Source organism: Lagopus leucura, unplaced genomic scaffold, assembly GCF_019238085.1.
Source record: "Lagopus leucura isolate 7727_CA_CO unplaced genomic scaffold, USGS_WTPT01 Super-Scaffold_100064, whole genome shotgun sequence".
Classification (NCBI taxonomy): domain Eukaryota; kingdom Metazoa; phylum Chordata; class Aves; order Galliformes; family Phasianidae; genus Lagopus; species Lagopus leucura.
The window spans coordinates 1,073,296-1,090,505 of NW_024962308.1; the positions used below are offsets into that span (position 1 = coordinate 1,073,296).

At 57.5% G+C, this 17,210-nt stretch overlaps 2 protein-coding genes across 2 annotated transcripts in view; both read left to right on the top strand.

Annotated features, from left to right (window-relative positions):
- The window catches only part of PIP5K1C (phosphatidylinositol-4-phosphate 5-kinase type 1 gamma), a 30,974-nt gene extending 22,179 nt beyond the window's left edge, over positions 1-8,795 (top strand). Inside the window, exons 12-18 of the mRNA XM_042886804.1 lie at positions 11-172; positions 1,083-1,221; positions 1,502-1,534; positions 3,584-3,688; positions 3,912-4,044; positions 5,748-5,822; positions 7,946-8,795. Coding sequence (XP_042742738.1) covers positions 11-172; positions 1,083-1,221; positions 1,502-1,534; positions 3,584-3,688; positions 3,912-4,044; positions 5,748-5,822; positions 7,946-8,236 — 938 coding nt within the window. The 3' untranslated portion in view covers positions 8,237-8,795. The remainder of the gene's footprint in view (positions 1-10; positions 173-1,082; positions 1,222-1,501; positions 1,535-3,583; positions 3,689-3,911; positions 4,045-5,747; positions 5,823-7,945) is intronic.
- Positions 8,796-11,411: 2,616 nt separating this feature from the next.
- On the top strand, positions 11,412-16,600 carry CACTIN (cactin, spliceosome C complex subunit). The gene is made up of 10 exons (XM_042886863.1): positions 11,412-11,571; positions 12,592-13,072; positions 13,584-13,679; positions 14,059-14,204; positions 14,286-14,448; positions 14,546-14,663; positions 14,841-15,033; positions 15,121-15,243; positions 15,360-15,628; positions 15,999-16,600. Exons 1-10 carry the CDS (start codon positions 11,456-11,458, stop codon positions 16,487-16,489), a joined length of 2,196 nt encoding a protein of 731 aa, XP_042742797.1. The 5' UTR covers positions 11,412-11,455; the 3' UTR covers positions 16,490-16,600.
- The last annotated feature ends 610 nt before the right edge of the window (positions 16,601-17,210 follow it).

Genomic DNA, 17,210 nt, shown 5'->3' on the forward strand with positions numbered 1-17,210 from the left:
TTTCCTCCAGCTCTGAAGTCATCTCCCTCAAAGAAAGGGCGTAGTGCCTTGCTGGCTGTCAAGACTTCTGGTCCAACAGCTGCGTTCTCAGCTAGCCAGCTCCCCTCTGAGAAGGACGAAACGCAGTACGACCTCCGTGCAGCCAGGAGCTATCCCACCCTTGATGACGAAGGTAACGGCTGCCTGGTGTCTCATGGCTGTGTGGTTGCCCTCTATTTCCTAGCAGTGCTCCCTTTTCTTGCTGAGCTCCTCGTTCTGCACCAAACGCATGCCCTTCTTGTTGGGTAGCTCTTCGTTCCCTGTCTTGCAGTGCTTTGCAGGTGCTAAACTTAACCAGGACAGGGGGAAGGTAAGAGTATATTGTTCTGTTGCAGTGCTAGCAGTTGGTGGATCGGGAAGCAACGCCTCTGCATCCCAACCAGATCCCTTCCTTGCAGCACTGTATGGTTCTGCAGTAAAGAAGGTTGCTTGCGTCACTGCTGCAAGGCAGTCTCTGCCAACTGGCACCAGCAGTCACAGCCCAAATGCAATCAGAAGGTTGGGTTTTCCACCTGTAGGAAAAGCGGGACTGAGAACTGCACGTTTCTGATGTTTGAATGGGTGTAAGGGGGAAGATCTTGCCATTGGGAGAAAAAAGATGAACGGCTCTGGTTCTTTGCCTTTGCATCGCTTCCATCTGGGCTGGGTTTACAGATGGTTGGTGAAAGGCAGGCTTCTTGAGTGGTAAGCGTTAGATTTCTACCCGTGCAACACAGCGAGCACTCGATTCATCTCTTAATTCACTTGGATATTTATCGCTGTCAAGCCAAGCCTTTAATCCAGCTTTGGTTACCAGTGAGATGTCTTCCTTGGCATTACTTCTCCAGTTGCGTCTGTCTGTGCTGGAAATGGTGCTTACTGGCTCTCTCTAGAGGATGCTTTGGGATAAGCTGTTGTTTTCATGAACTCAGCTCAACTTCTCGCCTGTTTGTGCATTCACATGGGGGAACGGCCTCACACGGGGCTGCAGCAGATAAGGAGCTGATGTTTGACCTGCTTATCTTTCTCCCTCCATCTCTCCTGCCCTGCGCTTCGGGCTGCAGGCAGACCAGACCTGCTCCCCTGCACGCCTCCTTCCTTTGAGGAAGCCACCACGGCCTCCATAGCCACAACGCTCTCTTCAACATCTCTCTCTGTTCCTGAGAGATCTCCTTCAGAGACATTGGAGCAGCCCCGGTACAGGTGAGCGCAGAGCCCAGCCCTGCTCCTGCTGCTGCTCCTCTTTGTGCCACAGCTCTCAGCAGCCCGCCCTGAGCTCTGCAATGCTAACAACTGATTTTAATTAAATCTCTCCCGGGAGCAAGCAGACACAGCTTTGATGGGATTAATTATTGCTGGGAGAAGTGTCAGCTGTTAAGTAGAACATCTTCCTCACGGGGTGGGGAGTTAGATTTGGGTGCAGCGTAGGATTTCTGCCTTAAATTCCCCCCTCTAACTCTGCTCTCCCGGTTTCTTTCTGCAGGAGACGCACGCACTCCTCAGGGCAGGATGGCAGGTGAGAAATGGGCCTCGTCCTCACGTTTGTCCCACCTCACCTGTGCAGAGGCTTCTTTTCTTGGAGGCCTGAATGTTGTGGCTTAGCGGCCCCAAGGTTTTGAGGTGGTTCTCTGCAGGATGATGAGATTCTTCCTGCATCAAATGAAGCCCCTTGGTTGCAATTTTCATTACAAGCACATCTCCCAGTGCATTGCAAGGAATCATTAATATTACTCCTGTTATTTGAAGGGAAGGAGGACATCTGGATTTGGATGTGTCATCCAAACGTGGCCGCTCAACTAGCTCTAGAAATAAGCAGAATTGTCCCTTATGTCCCCCTCTGGATAAGCAAGCCTTAAAAGTTGGAAAGCTCCTCCCCTGTGCATCTATGTGGACACAGTGGACACGTGTATGGGAGAGGCTCTGGCACTGTGAGCACGCTCAGACCCCCAGAGAAGCAGCTTGCATGCTGCTTAGTGTTGTCAGAAACTTGGGAGTTGTTTTTCCTGCCTGTGGCAATAGGTGGCTCAGAGCCAAGGGCAAGGTGGGACAAAAATCCCTTCTGCATAAGAGTGTCCAGATTTAGAAGCTCTTATCTTGTAATTATCTCGCATACTTTTGCACCAGTAAAAATAACCCTGCTGCCTGTGTCAGCAGGACCCGAATGAGGACCTGGCTTTCTGCTGGTTCTGCCCTAGTTTTTGGTACATCTTGTAAGTGTTGTACTTACAAGCTTTGAGAGGCATCTCAGAATCAACCCCTCCTCTGTCCCTGCCGTCAGAGTTTGTGCTCCAGGGGAAGGAAAAGGACACTGGGAGACGGGAGTTTCCACCACCTCCCAGGCATCTCCCCCTGTTCCTAGCTTTTACTGATTGTTGAGCTTCAGACCACACAGACTGAAACGGTCCTTTTCCAGGGTATTTCTTAATGAGTCTTGGTACATTCCTGTCAATGGAAGTGCAAGAGGCAACTTGCTGTTGGTTTGCAGCACCCGCAGAAGCGGCAGGGGAGCTGTGAAGCTCCTCTCCTCCTGCCGAATCCACTCTCTGAAACTGCTGAAAATTAGAGATTAATGGAAATTAAACTCGAGCACCTGTGTCAGGACCCACTTGGCAAAGTGCAGAGACTTCACCTGAATTGCTCCAGGCACCCTCACTGTAGGATGTGACTGCTCATCTGAAAATAGGTCAGGTGAGCCGTGTCCTAGAAGCAGCAGTGCAGGGAGCTGAGTGACCTGGGCAGAGGCGGATGTCTGTCACAGACCTGCCACAGCTGCAGCCACCCCATCTCAGTGGGACCCTCTGCTTATTTTTCTTGCCTCGTTTCTGTATTTCTGGTGCTGGTGTCTGTGTCCTCTCAGCTGAAATGAAAAAGCCCTTCACCAGTTTGCTCAAGCTTGAAACGCGGCAGACCTCTGGCTACCCAGATCTGCTGGAAAACTCCCTCTGGGTGTAGGAAATGCATCCCTCCAGCAGCTGGATGGGAGCGGTGCTGCCTGCTGGTTCCAGCTCTGGGACAGAGCAGAGCCAGCCAGGGATGGAGCAGAGCTGGCCAGAACCACTTGGAGACGTGGAGGCTGTGCCCTTGGCTGGGGAAATGCCAGCTCCTCCTTCCCAGGAGGACTGTAGAGCCAGCCCTGCTAACACAAGCAATTACTTTAACAGTGAGAGGTATTAAATTGAAGACTGTCACAAACAGCTCCTGACTCGCAGATAAATGGGATGTTAACCCTGGAGTGAACCTCAGTGCACCAGAGCTGCAGCAGAGGTTGGAGGCTTTGGCTCTTGGGAGGACGTGTTGATGGATAACACTGGGATGGAGCTGGGCACGTGTTTTCCCTGGAGGCCAATTGTTCTTTTCCCTCCTGCATTCAGGTTGACATTGCCCATCCTTTCTGCAGCACAGGCTGATGAATCCCTTTCCCCTTGTCCTTTTTTTCCCCCCAACTCCACAGTGCCAAAAACAAAATCTGATGGGACTGATCCTTCTGCTGGGGAATTTTGCTTACCCAAAACCTCAGTCCTGGGGGAGATCTGGCTAAACCTTCCCGTGTTTCTTCTGTTCCCAGGTCGCACGAGGAGGTGCGAGTTGAAGAGGAGCTTCAGCAGATCAGTGTAGAGCTGGAGCCAAAATGTGATGTTGAGATTGTAGCTCCCGAAGAAGATGACAAGGAGTGAGTGTGTGGGAGCACAGAGCTCTGCCCAGCACCTTTTTTTTGTCTATGGCAGCTCATGCTGATTTTGTAGGGCTTCAGCTTCCCTGGGGAGATGGGTCCCTTCCCAGACCTGATCTTTCTGGGTGTTAATGCAGAGCATCCTCTGCCGTTCCTCTGTGATTAATAACCCAGTCTTGCTTGCCCCCACTGACCAGACGCTGTTGTTTTTTCCCCCTTTCAGAGAAGCAGCTTCTTCAGCCTGTGCCATTGTAATGTCCACAGCCACAATAGAGGTGGAGACGGCCAGCCAGGCCTCCGAACCAGCCAGCCAGGCCTCGGATGAAGATGACGTGCCAGTCACAGACATATACTTTGTAAGATACCTCTGCCTGGCCCCTTAGGGATGGAACAGGGTTGTGTGGATGAGGCTGTAATCTGTTTCAGGCACAGGGGTGCGTGGGGCAGCGTCTGCCCTACACTGTGCTGAGCACCTTAATGTCAGTGCTGGGCAGGGTTTGAACGCAGGGAATGGAAGTAACCCTTGGAGAACCCAGAACGGCACCTCGTGGGGCTGAAGCACGTGGTGATGCAGCCATGGGTGTGCTGCTCCATTTGGAAGGACTGGTGCTGAAGGGCTTATCTAGGCCAGTGTGTTCTCTCCTGGGACAAGCCAAGGTGAACGTGGGTGCTGCAGAGACCCCCCAGCCAGGGCCCTGAGCACAGACACGCCGTAGTGGAGCGGAGGTGGTTGTGGTGGGGCTGACCTGGGGCTCTTGTGAACTCTGGCTTTTCCTCTCCCTGCAGGCAGATGCATTAGGTGGTGCAGTGGAAGTCTAGTACTGAGACAGGGAGTAAGTGAGGTGGTTGCTGTTGGCAGCAGAGTGCCGTGGAGCCTGGGGCTGTGTTCCTCAGCCAGCTTCCACAACGTCTGAGCAGCTTCTGCAGAACGGAGAGGAGTTTTTAGGAGCGTGTGCCTGCTCTGTGGATTCCCAGAGTGAGGGTCTGACCCATGGCACAGGAACCTTTCCATTAAAAGGGGGGCTCTGCTCCAACTCGCATGGCAATGGAGTTGAGCTGTGCCTTGTGAGCTCCTTCAGGCTACCCTGGAAATGGCAGCCTTTGGCTCTCCCTCTGCTCATGTGGCTCTGCTGCAGAGCTGCTCACTCGTTGCCGAGTCATTTGAAGGCTCGTGGGAGCTGCAGGAGGAATTGATTTTACAAGCTTGTCTGTTTGGGTTTTTGTGCATGCTGTTCCAAATGCAAACAGCTCCCTCTAACACTGGCTGCTCTTTCTTTGCCTGTGGATGGCAGCTGTGTGCAGGCTGCCTGCAGATACTGCCTGTTCCACTGGCAAACGTCTCCTAGCAAGGGGCAGCTCCCTTCCTCCCTGTCTATGGGCACGTGGACTCCCCTCAACTTCCACGGGGCTCTTCTCTATCTAGAAGAAACCATTTGTGTGCAGTGTGTGCTCACACAGAGCCCGACTGACTCATCAGCATCTCATGCTTCATCTGAGTCCTTGAGTTTTGCATTAAATGTGTGTTGTGTGCTGTGGAGTGTTTGTCACTGCTGGGATGAAGGGAAAAACTGATCTGGGTTTCCCACTGGCAGTGGTGGCTTTTCTGTTTGTTTTTTTTGTTGGAAAACCACCGGAGCTGAAGCTCAACCAAGGCTGCACCCAAATGCAGCAAGGCTTGGACCCCAGCTGCCCCTGCAAGCACGCTCCAGGAGCGATGATGGGTGGAAGGATGCTACGTGCAGAGGATGATTTGTCAAGTCCTAGGGGCCCACGGTCTGCTTGTTGAATTCAGCTTCCAAAAGAAGAGCACTTTATCCCCCTGCTCACTCTCAGGGGAATAAAGGTGCAGACATTTGTCAGGCACGGGCACCGCTACTTCCACGCATGGCTTTCTTGCCTGCTGATCCATTTCAGGCCTGGAGTTGTCCAACCCCTTGGGTTTTTTTTTGCTTTCTCTTCCATTCTGTCTTTCACGTCATCTTTCTGTTGGTTTTTTTGTTTGTTTGTTTGTTTTCCCCTCTGTTTCCTTTCTCACCTCACTCACCCCGGGGCCAAGCAGTTCACAGATGGCAGGTACTGGATTTACTCTCCCCGTCAGCGCAGACTCCGAACCACCTCGCTTTCCTCCAGGACTGTAAGTGACCACACAAGCACATAGCAGAGCTGCAGCTTTGAAACACTGGGGTCAGCAGCTCCATTGCCCAGGGATGCCATGGTTCTGTCCTCTGTGACCACTGGGAGTCAGCCCAGGAGAAGCAGGGAGCGCAGGTCAGAGCTGCCCGAATCAATCTGTCACGGGATCTCACAGAAGTGAAGACTCAGCCCTACTTTTCTGCAGGCTGAGGGCGCAGCTCCTAGCTTGGTATCGCCCAGAATTGGACAAACCTGCAGGGAGCAGATCCATAAAGGTGGAGGCACTTGAGCATTTATAGGTGATGTGAGGCATGGCCCCCTTGGCCCAGAAAACCAAACTGGGTTCCAGAGAGTCTACCAAGATGTTTTGAAACTACTGTTAAGCCAGTTTTGGCCTTTTAGACCTGTGGCCAGTCCTCTTTCTGGTGGCAGCTTCTAAATCTGAAGGAGTTGAGAGTTACTGATGGATTATGGATGGTTTCTGCTCTCCAGCCCTTGTTGTTATCACCCACGGGCTCCCTCCTCACCATGGGTCTTCGGTGAGCAGTGAGAGTTTCACCTCCAAAAGATGCAGGGAGGCAGCTCAGCACTGCACCCAGAGCTCTGGGTTTTGGTATTCCCCTTGGCTGGGTTTTGGGAGGGCTGCTGTCTTCCTCAGAGGGTGATGGCAGCGCTGTCAGAGCCTTGGCACAAGCATTTGTTCAGCATGTTCTGAGCAGTGCCTGCCTTGGAGCCAGGCTGGGGAGCAGAGGAGGCATCAGGCAGGGTGCATGGGGCAGCAGGGGCAGGAGCATGCTCCTGAGCTTGGCTGCTAGGATGAGGAGAGGCAGCCCCAGCAGCAGCAGGGTTAATGCTGAGCACTGGATGCTCCTTGTTTTTTCATCTCCCCACTGGGTTTGCAGCTCCCTGCATGTGTCTGGGCTCCCAAAAGGCTCTCAAAGAGGCTGGCTGGAGCATGTAGTTCAGTTGGGTTGGGTGAAAAACAGGATGTGCAGCAGGCTTTGTGCTGTCCTGAGCGTTCCTGTGCCTCCAGCAGAGTCCTGCAAAAAGCTCCAGGCAAGGTTTTCTCTTCCTTCCTTCCTCCCAGCAGTCTCTGCTCATGCAGCTGCAATTATTGGTGGGGTTCAGCATGCAGAGCCCAGTGCTTCAAAGCTCTTCAAAGCTCCTCCAGCTTCTTGTAGTACTTTGCACATTGTAGATGGTTCCCAGACTGGGAGCCCCCCCAGGCTTCTTCCAAGCGTCCCATTCCATTTTTCTTCCTCTGTAAGCCTGGGCTGGGCCAAAGGGGGCACAGGGACACCTCTGGAACCAATTGAGCCACATTGCAGTAGAAGTTTCCCCCTTAGGAACCCGTGGCCACTGAACCTGTCTGGGCTTCTCTGCTGAGTTGGAGGCAGAAGTGTGATTGTCCCACTGATGCCCAGTGCTGTGATAAGCAGCTCCCTTGATGCACATCCCCATTCCCTTATTTTTTTTCCAAGATCCAGTTGTATTTTGCCTTCTGTGTTGTACCCATTCTCATCACCACCACTGTCTCCAAGGCTGTCAGTGAAAACTGACTGGTTCCTTTCTGTGGCCACCATCCACCACGATCCAACCCAGCCACCTGCTGCCTCACTTGGCCTGCAGGGAAGGGGGAAGGCATGGCAAACCAGGTCAAGTTCCGCTGTAAAAAGCCCTCCAAGGTGCCAGCTTGTAGCGCAGCAGGGGCTCAGGAAGCGGGGTTGGGAGCTGGGAGTGGGTAGCAGGAATGAAGAGCTCCATCCCTGCCCCTTGGTAAGTTGCTTCCCACGTCTCCTGGTTTCTCCGGGTTGATGCTGTGGCAGGGAGCTGAGAATTCCCTGGCACCTGCAAAGCCCTCACATCTGTCCTGCGGTGGGGGAGGTTGTGCCCTCCTCCCTGGCGCAGGGTGCAGTGCCAGCTGCTGGTGGCAGGGAGCAGGTAGGTACCAGCATGGAGCCCCAGCACTGAGCCCAGTCTCTCCTCCGGGCAGAGAGCTGTTCTTACTGTACTGTTTCCTACTCTTTTATTTTCTCCTTTTATTTTTTCCTCTTCTCTCCTTTGCTCCCTGCTCTGCTGCTGCTCTCCTTGCATTCTCCCCGCCGTCTCTGGCCACTCTGGCAGCCGACAGACGAGAGGAGTTGGGTTTACTCCCCGCTCCACTATAGCGCTCAGCTCCACTCTGTCTCCGATGAGGAGAGCGATACAGTAAGTGTACGAGAAACACGTACCGGGTGCCTGCTGTGTCACGGTCGGAGCGTGGGCTCCCTGCAAGCTGAGCTTGCAGAAGGAGCTGCTGCAGTCTCCGTGCAGCTTGGAGCTCTTGCATGGCTGCAGCGGAGCCTCAGCGCAGCTCTGGCAGCAGGAGAGCTGTGCTGTGCCGGCACAGAACCCATTCGGCTCGACAGGGGTTGAGTGTAGGGAAAGTTTGGGGTCTGCAGGTTCTCCAGGCGCGGCGGCGGTGCTGGGGGTTGCGAAGCGAGCAGGCTGCCCTCCTCACCCCCCTTTTGGCTGTGGGGATTTGGTGGGCTCGCACCAAACCCAACGCGGAGCAGAAGCTCGGCTCTTGACTCTCTTTTCTCTGCCTCTTGCAGTAATCTCTATGCAGACACAGAAGCCCCAGAGAGCAGCGATTCCCTCTGCAGGTCCACGTGTTCCCTTTTCGTTGATGCAGCCGTTCCAGCGGGATGGGGAAGAACTTTGCTGACACCAGTTGTGCTGCCCCGCGGGATCCCGGGCAGCGCTTCAGAGCGGAGCAAAACTGTAACCGTCTGTTCTGCTTCTCCCAGACGTGGGCAGCAAAGAAACCACCCACCCACCCACAGCTCCCAAGGAGGCATCCAGCTGGGGGTAGAGAACCCTGGGTAGTAACACCGTGTTTTCCAGACGTGCACTACCGTAGCTACCTATCCATGTGTAATACTGTGAACCTTTTTAATTTTTTAATCATATATTTATTTCTTTTATCTTTGCACACAGACAGCACAAATGTGCTTTTTTAAACATTTAGTTTACTGCACTTTTTTTTTCTTTTGGTCGGTTGGGCTCTGTTTGTTGGTTTGGTTGGTTTGGGTTTTTTTGGTTTTTTTTTTGGTTGTCTTCTATCTGTGTATCAGAAAGGAGTGTGAGACCTCACTGGAGGATTGGTAGGAGCACAATGCTGGGGAGGGCAGGGAGCGGAGTGGCTTCGCTGGAGGAAGCAGCAGCGTGGCCTGGCCTGCTGATGGAGTCAGGAGGTTTAAGGCCAGGCAGACTGCTGCAGTTTTGCTGAGTGACCGAAGGCAAGTCACCCAACCACTCTGTGCCTCGGTTCCCCCGTGCTGTGGGTGGGCAGTTCCTGCTTTGTTCGAGCACTTACACCCTGGGATGAAAGGTGCTATGTACATGCGATGTATTAAAGGCCACTGAGTAGAATTGCTCCTATGTTACAGTAGTAGCCATGCCAATTCACTTGGATCCAAACATTGCGAGTGACTCCTCTTGATCCCTAACACCGAGTGGGGGAAGCAAGCGATTCCTGGCAGTGCCGACGCGCTCACCTCGGCTCTCCAGACGTCACAGTGGCTTCTGCCTTCACCTGTTGCTGTCACCTGCTGCTGTCACCATTTCTCCATGCTCAGAGCCCACATCTTGTCGTAGTCATGGACATATGACATGTCGTAGACATGGACAGATGAGGACTGGGCTCCTCCAGGGGCTGCTTCATGGAGGGACATTCTCTGCTCTGCCCGGACCCCGCATCCCACTGGAGCTGCTTGGGACCTCACGGGTGTATCGGACTGAAGTTCCATATCTGGCTGAGTTTTGGGGGTTACCAAACGTTGGGTTCACGCACCTCCTCCGTACCTTAGGGCAGCTGGGGAGGTGTGCACGTGGATGGGTGCTGGAGGCAGGAATGTGGGCAGCACTGTGTGCACAGACTGTGGGACAAGAGGCTGGGTGACTCGGCTGCTGTTGGGAATGGCTGCTTGGGGTGTCTGAGACACGGACAGTTTGCTCTTCGTGGGCTGCAGGCTTTGGCCATGAGTTGGTGTCACTTGGCAGCGCTCGGGTTAGGCTCGTCCTTCTGCCGGCTGAGCACCTCGTGAACTCCAGCAATTTCATCCTCCTCTCAGAGAAGTGAAACCCTTTAGCCAAGAGGGAGCCAAGTCTGTGTGCTTTGCAAGTTTCCCTTGAGAGAGGGTCAAAATCTCTTTGTTCTCATTACAACCTTCAGCTGTCCGTAGGATTTGTCGTACAGGAGAGCGGGGGGGAGCCCCTCCTCCTGGGGCTCAGTCCCCTTCCATCTGTCCCCACAGCAGCACTCAGGACTGGTTCACTGAGCTCCCAGAAGGTAAGGGGCTGGTGGGAAACTGCGAGGCAATGGCCTGGGAAAGGATCTGTGTGAATTATGGGCCCCCCCCAAGTGTGGGACCCAAACTTCTACCCTGGGGATGCTGAATGCTGTGCAGTGTGCTGCTCTCCGAGTGCAGGCTGGGGGTCCTGCAGGCTGCTGCCCTTAGGTGTATCCACGTAGTTACCAAGTAATCTGTCCGAAGTCCTTTCAAGGCTCTCCCCTTTCCATCGCTATGTGGCATCCTTCCGTGACAGGCTGGGGAACAAACAGCTCCTGAGCCCCCCGTCTCCTTGTGCCAGCCCCGGGGGCTCAGGGGCAGAGGGCAGCAGTGCAGTATCCACAGACTGACGTGCCTCTGAGCTGAGAGCGGGAGGCTTCAGAACGCCCCAAATGCAGCTTGGCCAAGCCCCCCCTGCCCTGGCATCTTGGGGTGGGCCGGGCAGGGCTTTCCAAGCTGCCGCTTACAGGTGCTGTGAGCATCGCCGTGCTGAGGTGGAGGCTCTGCTCCTTCCCTGAGCAGCCCGCTGAGCGGGCCTTGCGGGCTGGAGTCAGCGTGAGCCCAGGTGTGGGGAAGCCCAGAGGATCTCGGCACGTTCGTTCCAAGCGCTGTCCTCCGTCAGGGGCTCTGTGGGACAATCCTGGTGCGCGATCCCCTCGGGCTGGGGGTGAGCTGTGCCAACGTAGGGGGCAGGAGGAGCCTTCCTGGGGGATCTGCCCATCGCTCACAGCCCCGGCAGTGCTGGGGGGCGGCGTGTGACCATGGGATGGGACGGGATGCAGCCGGGGCTGTTCTCACAGCTCTTCTTTTTGGGGGGTGAAGACCTCATGGGTGGTTTGGTTTGGTTTGGTTTTCATTTCCTCCTTTGTTCTTTGTTTTTTTTTTGTGGTTGTCCCCCCGGGGGGGGGGGGGGGGGGAACCGTTTGGGTTCTTTTTGTTTTGTTTTGTTCTGTTTTCCGGAGAACTGTACGTCGGTGCGATGTGTCCTCGGCTCTGTGATAAAGCATTCTCTATGTGCTGTACACGCCGCGAGCTGTCCGAGCCTTCCTGCCCGGCCCGCGCCGCAACTGGGGCGAGGAAAAAAGAAAAAGGAAAAAGAAAGAAAAAAAGAAGAAGGGAGGGGAGAGGGGGGGTTGGGGGGAGAAAAAAGAAAGAAAAAAAAAAGGGGGGGAAGAGAGAAAGAAAAAAAGAGGGAGGGAAAAAACCGAAAGCAACCGGCCGTCTTTGGCCCGCCCCCGGCCCCGCCTCCACCCGCACCCACCGGGCACCGCGCGGCTCGAGAGCCCCGGCTGGCCGCGGAATGGGGTCGGGATCGCGGAGCCGCGACCGGAGGGACCGAGAGAGGAACCGGGAGCGGTCCGACAGTGAAGGAAAGCGGAGCCGGAGCAGGGGAAGGCGGAGGGAAGGGAGCTCAGGGTGAGCGGGGCCTGGAGGTGGGAACCGGGCACGGCTGGGCCTGGAGGGAGGCCGGGGCCGGAGCCAGGGCGGGGAAAAGGGGCCCGGGAGTGAACGGAGCCCGTGCGGCCTTGCGGGGATCCGGGCCCCGTGCGGCCTTGTGTGGGACCAGGCCCGGGGGAGGAGCGGAACTCGGCCTGTCAGAACCGGGCCCGGTGCGCTGGGGAAGCTGGGCCTTGCGTTTGGGCCGGGCTGCGGTTGCCGGGCCTCGGGCAGGCGGGGAGCCGGGCCCCGTGCTCGGGACCGGGCCTACAGAGTCTGGGGGGGAAGTTGGCTTCGGTGCGGCCTGGCCTCGTCCCGGGGACCGGGCCTTGGCGGGGGCGGGACGCTGTGGGAGGGAATAGGCCGCAGCCGGGCAGAACCGGGCCCGGCGTGGTTGGGCGCTGTGGGGGAAACTGGGCTTTAAGTTGGGAACGGGGGCGATGCGGCAGGGCTGCGCTGGGGGGAGTTGGGCCTCGTTCTGGGGCAGGCGGGGAGCTGCGCCCTGTGCTTGGGAACTTGTGGAGCTTCGGTCAGGAGCTGGAGCCACTGCATCTGAGCTTTGTGTCAGCTGGAACTGGGCCCCAAGCTGTGCTCAGCCCCACCGGTCGGCATCATGCAGTGCTGAGGGGCTGAGCTGGATCGTACAGCCATAGCGCCGGGGCGGGATGAAGGAACACGGGGAGACCAGCAGCTCTGGGTGGCTGGGATGCTGTCACACCGCTGTCACAGCCATCACAGAGCTCCTCAGGAGGGCTCAGCTCTGTTGTGCGCACAGTAACGCGGCAGCTTGGAGCAGTGCTGTGTGTGCCACTAACGCAGCTTGTGGGAATGGGGTGCGTTGCAGGCAGCGGGTGCTGAGCTGAATGCTCTACTGTTGGTTCTTGCTGCGGCTCAGAACAGGTCGTGCCATTCTGTGCCTGGGGAAGCACTTCTCTCCTGAAGCGCTTCTTCGATGCAGAGCCCAAAACCAGCAACCAAAACGTGAATTTCCCCCCTTAGTTCTGATTCCGACGATGAAAGACAGAAACGGAAGAAGAAGAACAAAAGCAGAGAGCAGCACCATAAAAGCCAAAGGAGGCACCGCTCGCGGTCCCGGGGTCGTTCCTCTGACTCGAGTGCAGAGCGAGACAGGAGGCGAGCGCGGAGCAGGGACAGGCGGAGGAGGAGGGCTGGCTCCAAGTCCTCCGTGTCCTCGGTCAGCTCGCCCTCCCCGCCGCGCTCCCGGGGCCAGGAGGAGTCGGGGCAGCAGCCGAGCCTTCAGGAGCGCTTGAGGATGAAGGAGGAGAAGAAGAAACAAGCTGCGCTCATGAAGGCACTGGAGACACCTGAGGAGAAGCGAGCCCGCCGGCTGGCCAAGAAGGAGGCCAAGGAGAGGAAGAAGCGGGAGAAGATGGGGTGGGGAGAGGAGTACATGGGTTACACCAACACGGACAATCCCTTTGGGGACAACAACCTGCTGGGCACGTTCATCTGGAGCAAGGTGAGCGCTCCAAGGTCTGCTTGTCCTAAGAGGCAGCTCTGCGTGTCAGCTCAGAGGGCACCTGGGGCTGCTGCGGGATGGGAGCACAGAGTGGGGCATTAGGAGGGCCCTTTTCTTCAGGTGGGAAAACTGAAGGGAGCCACGTGAAAGCAGAGCTCTCGAAGGACATCAGCCGGGTGTTCCTGTAAAGCTCTGCGGGGTTTTTCCTCTGTTCTCTTAAAGACAAACATCCACCGTTGGATTCAGGGTGGGGAGTCAGGTCTCGGTGCAGGAGGGGTTCCCAGGTGGTGCTCAGTGCTCACATTGCTGCTTGTCTGGTGGGGTGGGCTCACGGGCTGAGCTCAGGTGTTCCTGGGAGGCTGCAGGAGGAGCATTTGAGGGAGCTGGGGATCTCAGGCAGGCCGAGAGCTTGCTGGAGCAGCAGAAGCGGGTGGATGCAATGTTTGCTGCCCCTTGAGAGGCTGAAGGAGGTGGCTTGGTTTCATGGCTTCTCTTGGCTGCTCTGCTTCAGGCACTGGAAAAGAAGGGGATCAGCCACCTGGATGAGAAGGACCTGAAGGAGAGGAACAAGCGAATCCAGGAGGACAATCGCCTGGAGCTGCAGAAGGTGGGATCAGCGTCCCTCTGTCATTCCTACAATCTGACACAGACAGCCCAACTCTCCCAGCTGCTCCCAGCCCAAGCTGAAAGTTCCCTTGTTCTTTCTGTAACACGCGAGTGCTGCAGTGTGCTCACTTCTGTTCCAGGCTGAGACTTTCTCCTGGAGCTGAATCCAGCTTTAGGATGTGCTGACAAGGACAAAGTCACCAAAGCACTCAGTTGTACCATGTGTCCCCTGTCCTCCAAAGGGCTGGCAGGCTCTCTGGGGAGCCTTGGGCTGATCTCAGGGGCTGAGGGGGGTCATGGAGTGTGGTGACAGCGGTGTCCTCGGGTGGGAACCCTGCAGGAGGCCCAGCAGCCTCACTTCTCTCTCTGCCCCTGAGCAGGTGAAGCAGCTGCGCCTGGAGAGAGAGCGGGAGAAGGCGATGCGTGAGCAGGAGCTGGAGATGCTGCAGAGGGAGAAAGAGGCAGAGCACTTCAAAACCTGGGAGGAGCAGGAGGACAACTTCCACCTGCAGCAGGCCAAGCTGCGGTAGGTGAGCGGTTCTGCGGGGACAGGCTGTGGGGAGCAGGGGTGGCGGGTGCTGCTCACAGCCTCTCTGCTCTCACCCAGGTCGAAGATCCGGATTCGGGATGGGAGGGCAAAACCCATTGACCTGCTGGCTAAATACATCAGTGCGGAGGATGACGACCTGGCTGTGGAGATGCATGAACCCTACACCTTCCTGAACGGCCTGACTGTGTCCGACATGGAGGATCTGGTGGAGGACATCCAGGTAGCAGGGCTGTCTGCAGGGTGGCGACTCGGGGCTTCCCTCCTTGAGCTTTAAGCATCAGCAAGCGGCTGAAGTCCTGGCTGTCCTCTGCACGCAGGTTTACATGGAGCTGGAGCAGGGCAAGAACGTGGATTTCTGGAGGGACATGACCATCATCACGGAGGATGAGATAGCAAAGCTCCGCAAACTGGAGGCCTCTGGGAAAGGAGGACCAGGTAAGCACGAGTGGGCTTGAAGAGAGTGCGTACAACAGGCAGAGCACGGCGCAGGCCCCGTTTGCAGGGGTTTGCACTTTGCTTCTGGGATGGACTGTGGATGTGGTGGCTGTTTGGGGCAGCTGGGTGCAGGAGCGCTTGCAGGCTGGCAGCCCTTTCCCTTTCCCTCCTGTTCAGGGGAGCGGCGGGACGGCGTCAACGCCTCTGTCAGCTCGGACGTGCAGTCCGTGTTCAAGGGGAAGACCTACAACCAGCTGCAGGTGCTGTACCAGGGCATCGAGAGCAAGATCCGGGCGGGGGGGCCCAACCTCGACATCGGCTACTGGGAGAGCCTGCTGCAGCAGCTGAAGGCCTACATGGCTCGGGCCAGGTGAGAGCGGGGGGCTGCGGAAGGGGCCGGCTGTGGCGTCCCGGCCGTGGCCGTGCTGGCTGTGACCTGGCTGCTGTCCCCTCGCAGGCTGCGGGAGCGGCACCAGGACGTGCTGCGCCAGAAGCTGTACAAGTTGAAGCAGGAGCAGGGCGTGGAGAGCGAACCGCTCTTCCCCATCATCAAGAGGGAGCCGGTGTCCCCCAGCGACAGGTGGGGAGCAGGACTGTGCAAGCATCCCCTGTGGGCACGCGCCCGTCTGTCCCCAGGCAGACGTCAGGAAGCACAGCTGCCACCTCCATCCCGGTTCTTTTCTCTCTTCCCTGCAGGCTGGATGCGGAAGAGAGCATCGTGGTGCAGCCGGGGCCGTCCTCAGAGCCAGAGGCTGAGCAGGACGTGGAGGTCAAAGAAGAAGCAGAGGGGGAAGCCGTGCTGATGGAGGAGGACCTGATCCAGCAGAGCCTGGACGACTACGACACAGGGAAGTACAGCCCCCGGCTGCTGGGCACCAACGAGCTGCCCTTCGATGCCCACGTGCTGGAGGCAGAGGAGGACACGCATCGGCTGCTGCTGCTGCGCCAGCAGCTCCAGGTCACAGGTAGGAGAACCCGGCCGGGCCCGGGGGGGGGGGTGGCAGACGAGCCCTGGGATGCAGGGCTGCAGGGAGCACCGCCCTCTGGGTGAGCGGGAGGCAGGGCTGGAGCTCACGGCGGTGGCCGAGAGCCGGGTGGTGAGCGGGACGCAGCTCAGGGTGCTGCCGTGCCCTGCACAGCTGGGGCAGCTCCTTCCCAATCCCAGCTGTCATCGCACTGCTCGAGCCACAAATGAGTGGCAGGATATTTAGGATGCATTTCCCAACCCGGCACCCAGCGCTCACAGCTCGCGGTCCGGCTCTGCTCCCCTTCCCTCCGCATCCCCCAGCACCGGGCTGACGCCGCAGGGCCGCCCCTCACCTCTCCTCCTTGCAGGCAACGCCACCGAGAGCGCCGACGACATTTTCTTCCGCAAGGCCAAGGAGGGCATGGGAGCAGACGAGGCTCAGTTCAGCGTGGAGATGCCGCTGACGGGCAAGGCTTACCTGTGGGCAGACAAATACCGGCCCCGCAAACCGCGCTTCTTCAACCGCGTGCACACGGGCTTCGAGTGGAACAAATACAACCAAACCCATTACGACTTCGACAACCCCCCGCCCAAAATCGTGCAGGGCTACAAATTCAACATCTTCTACCCCGACCTCATCGACAAACGCTCGACACCGGAGTATTTCCTGGAGGCCTGTCAGGACAACAAGGACTTTGCCATCCTGCGCTTCCATGCCGGGCCTCCCTACGAGGACATCGCCTTCAAGATCGTCAACAGGGAGTGGGAATATTCCCACCGCCACGGCTTCCGCTGCCAGTTTGCCAACGGCATCTTCCAGCTGTGGTTCCACTTCAAGCGCTATCGCTACCGCAGGTGAGGGAGGCTCCTCATCCCCCTGCAGCCTCACGTTGACTGTTTTCCTTTCCTCCTTCGCGTTTTATCCCGAGGGCCTCTGAGACTTTGGCACAAATAAATAGGGGCTGTTTTACGGTGCGGTGTCCTGCGTGTCCCCCCCAGCTGGTGTTGTGCTGAGCAGCACTGGGGGCTGCACCATCCCACCCCTCCGTGCTGACGGCCCTCCTGCGGGCGCCCATCGCCTCCTCCCGGGGGCAGATCTCCATCTCCATCCGCGCCGTTCCCAGCGCTGCTGCACCCTTTGCTCCGCGGTCGCAGCCCTCGCTCTGCTGGGGCGTCAGCCTCGGGGGGGGGGGGGAGGAGAAGGAGAGGGGTGTGAGATGTGACCGCGACATCTCCTTACAGGGGAAAATCCGCTTTCTCTGGCCCTCGGTCCCTCCCCCCGGCACTGGGCTGCCCGGCTCCGGGCTGGCCGCGCTCCTCGGCGCCCACAAGATGCTGGTACGGGGGGAGGGCTGCACGGAGCGGGGGGGCACGGCCTGGCCTTGCACCGTCCTGTGCCGAAGGATGGGGGAGGAGATGCGGGCCGAACGAGCGGCCTCCAGGAAACCTCGGCCGTGAACTGCTGCTCCGGGACGCTGCTTCAGCTTCCTCCCCCCGGAGCTCTCGGCATCCTGTCTCCCCGCTGCCCCCACACCGCTCTCCCCCCTCCGGAGCTTCTCAGCCGTGGGGCCGCCCCGCGG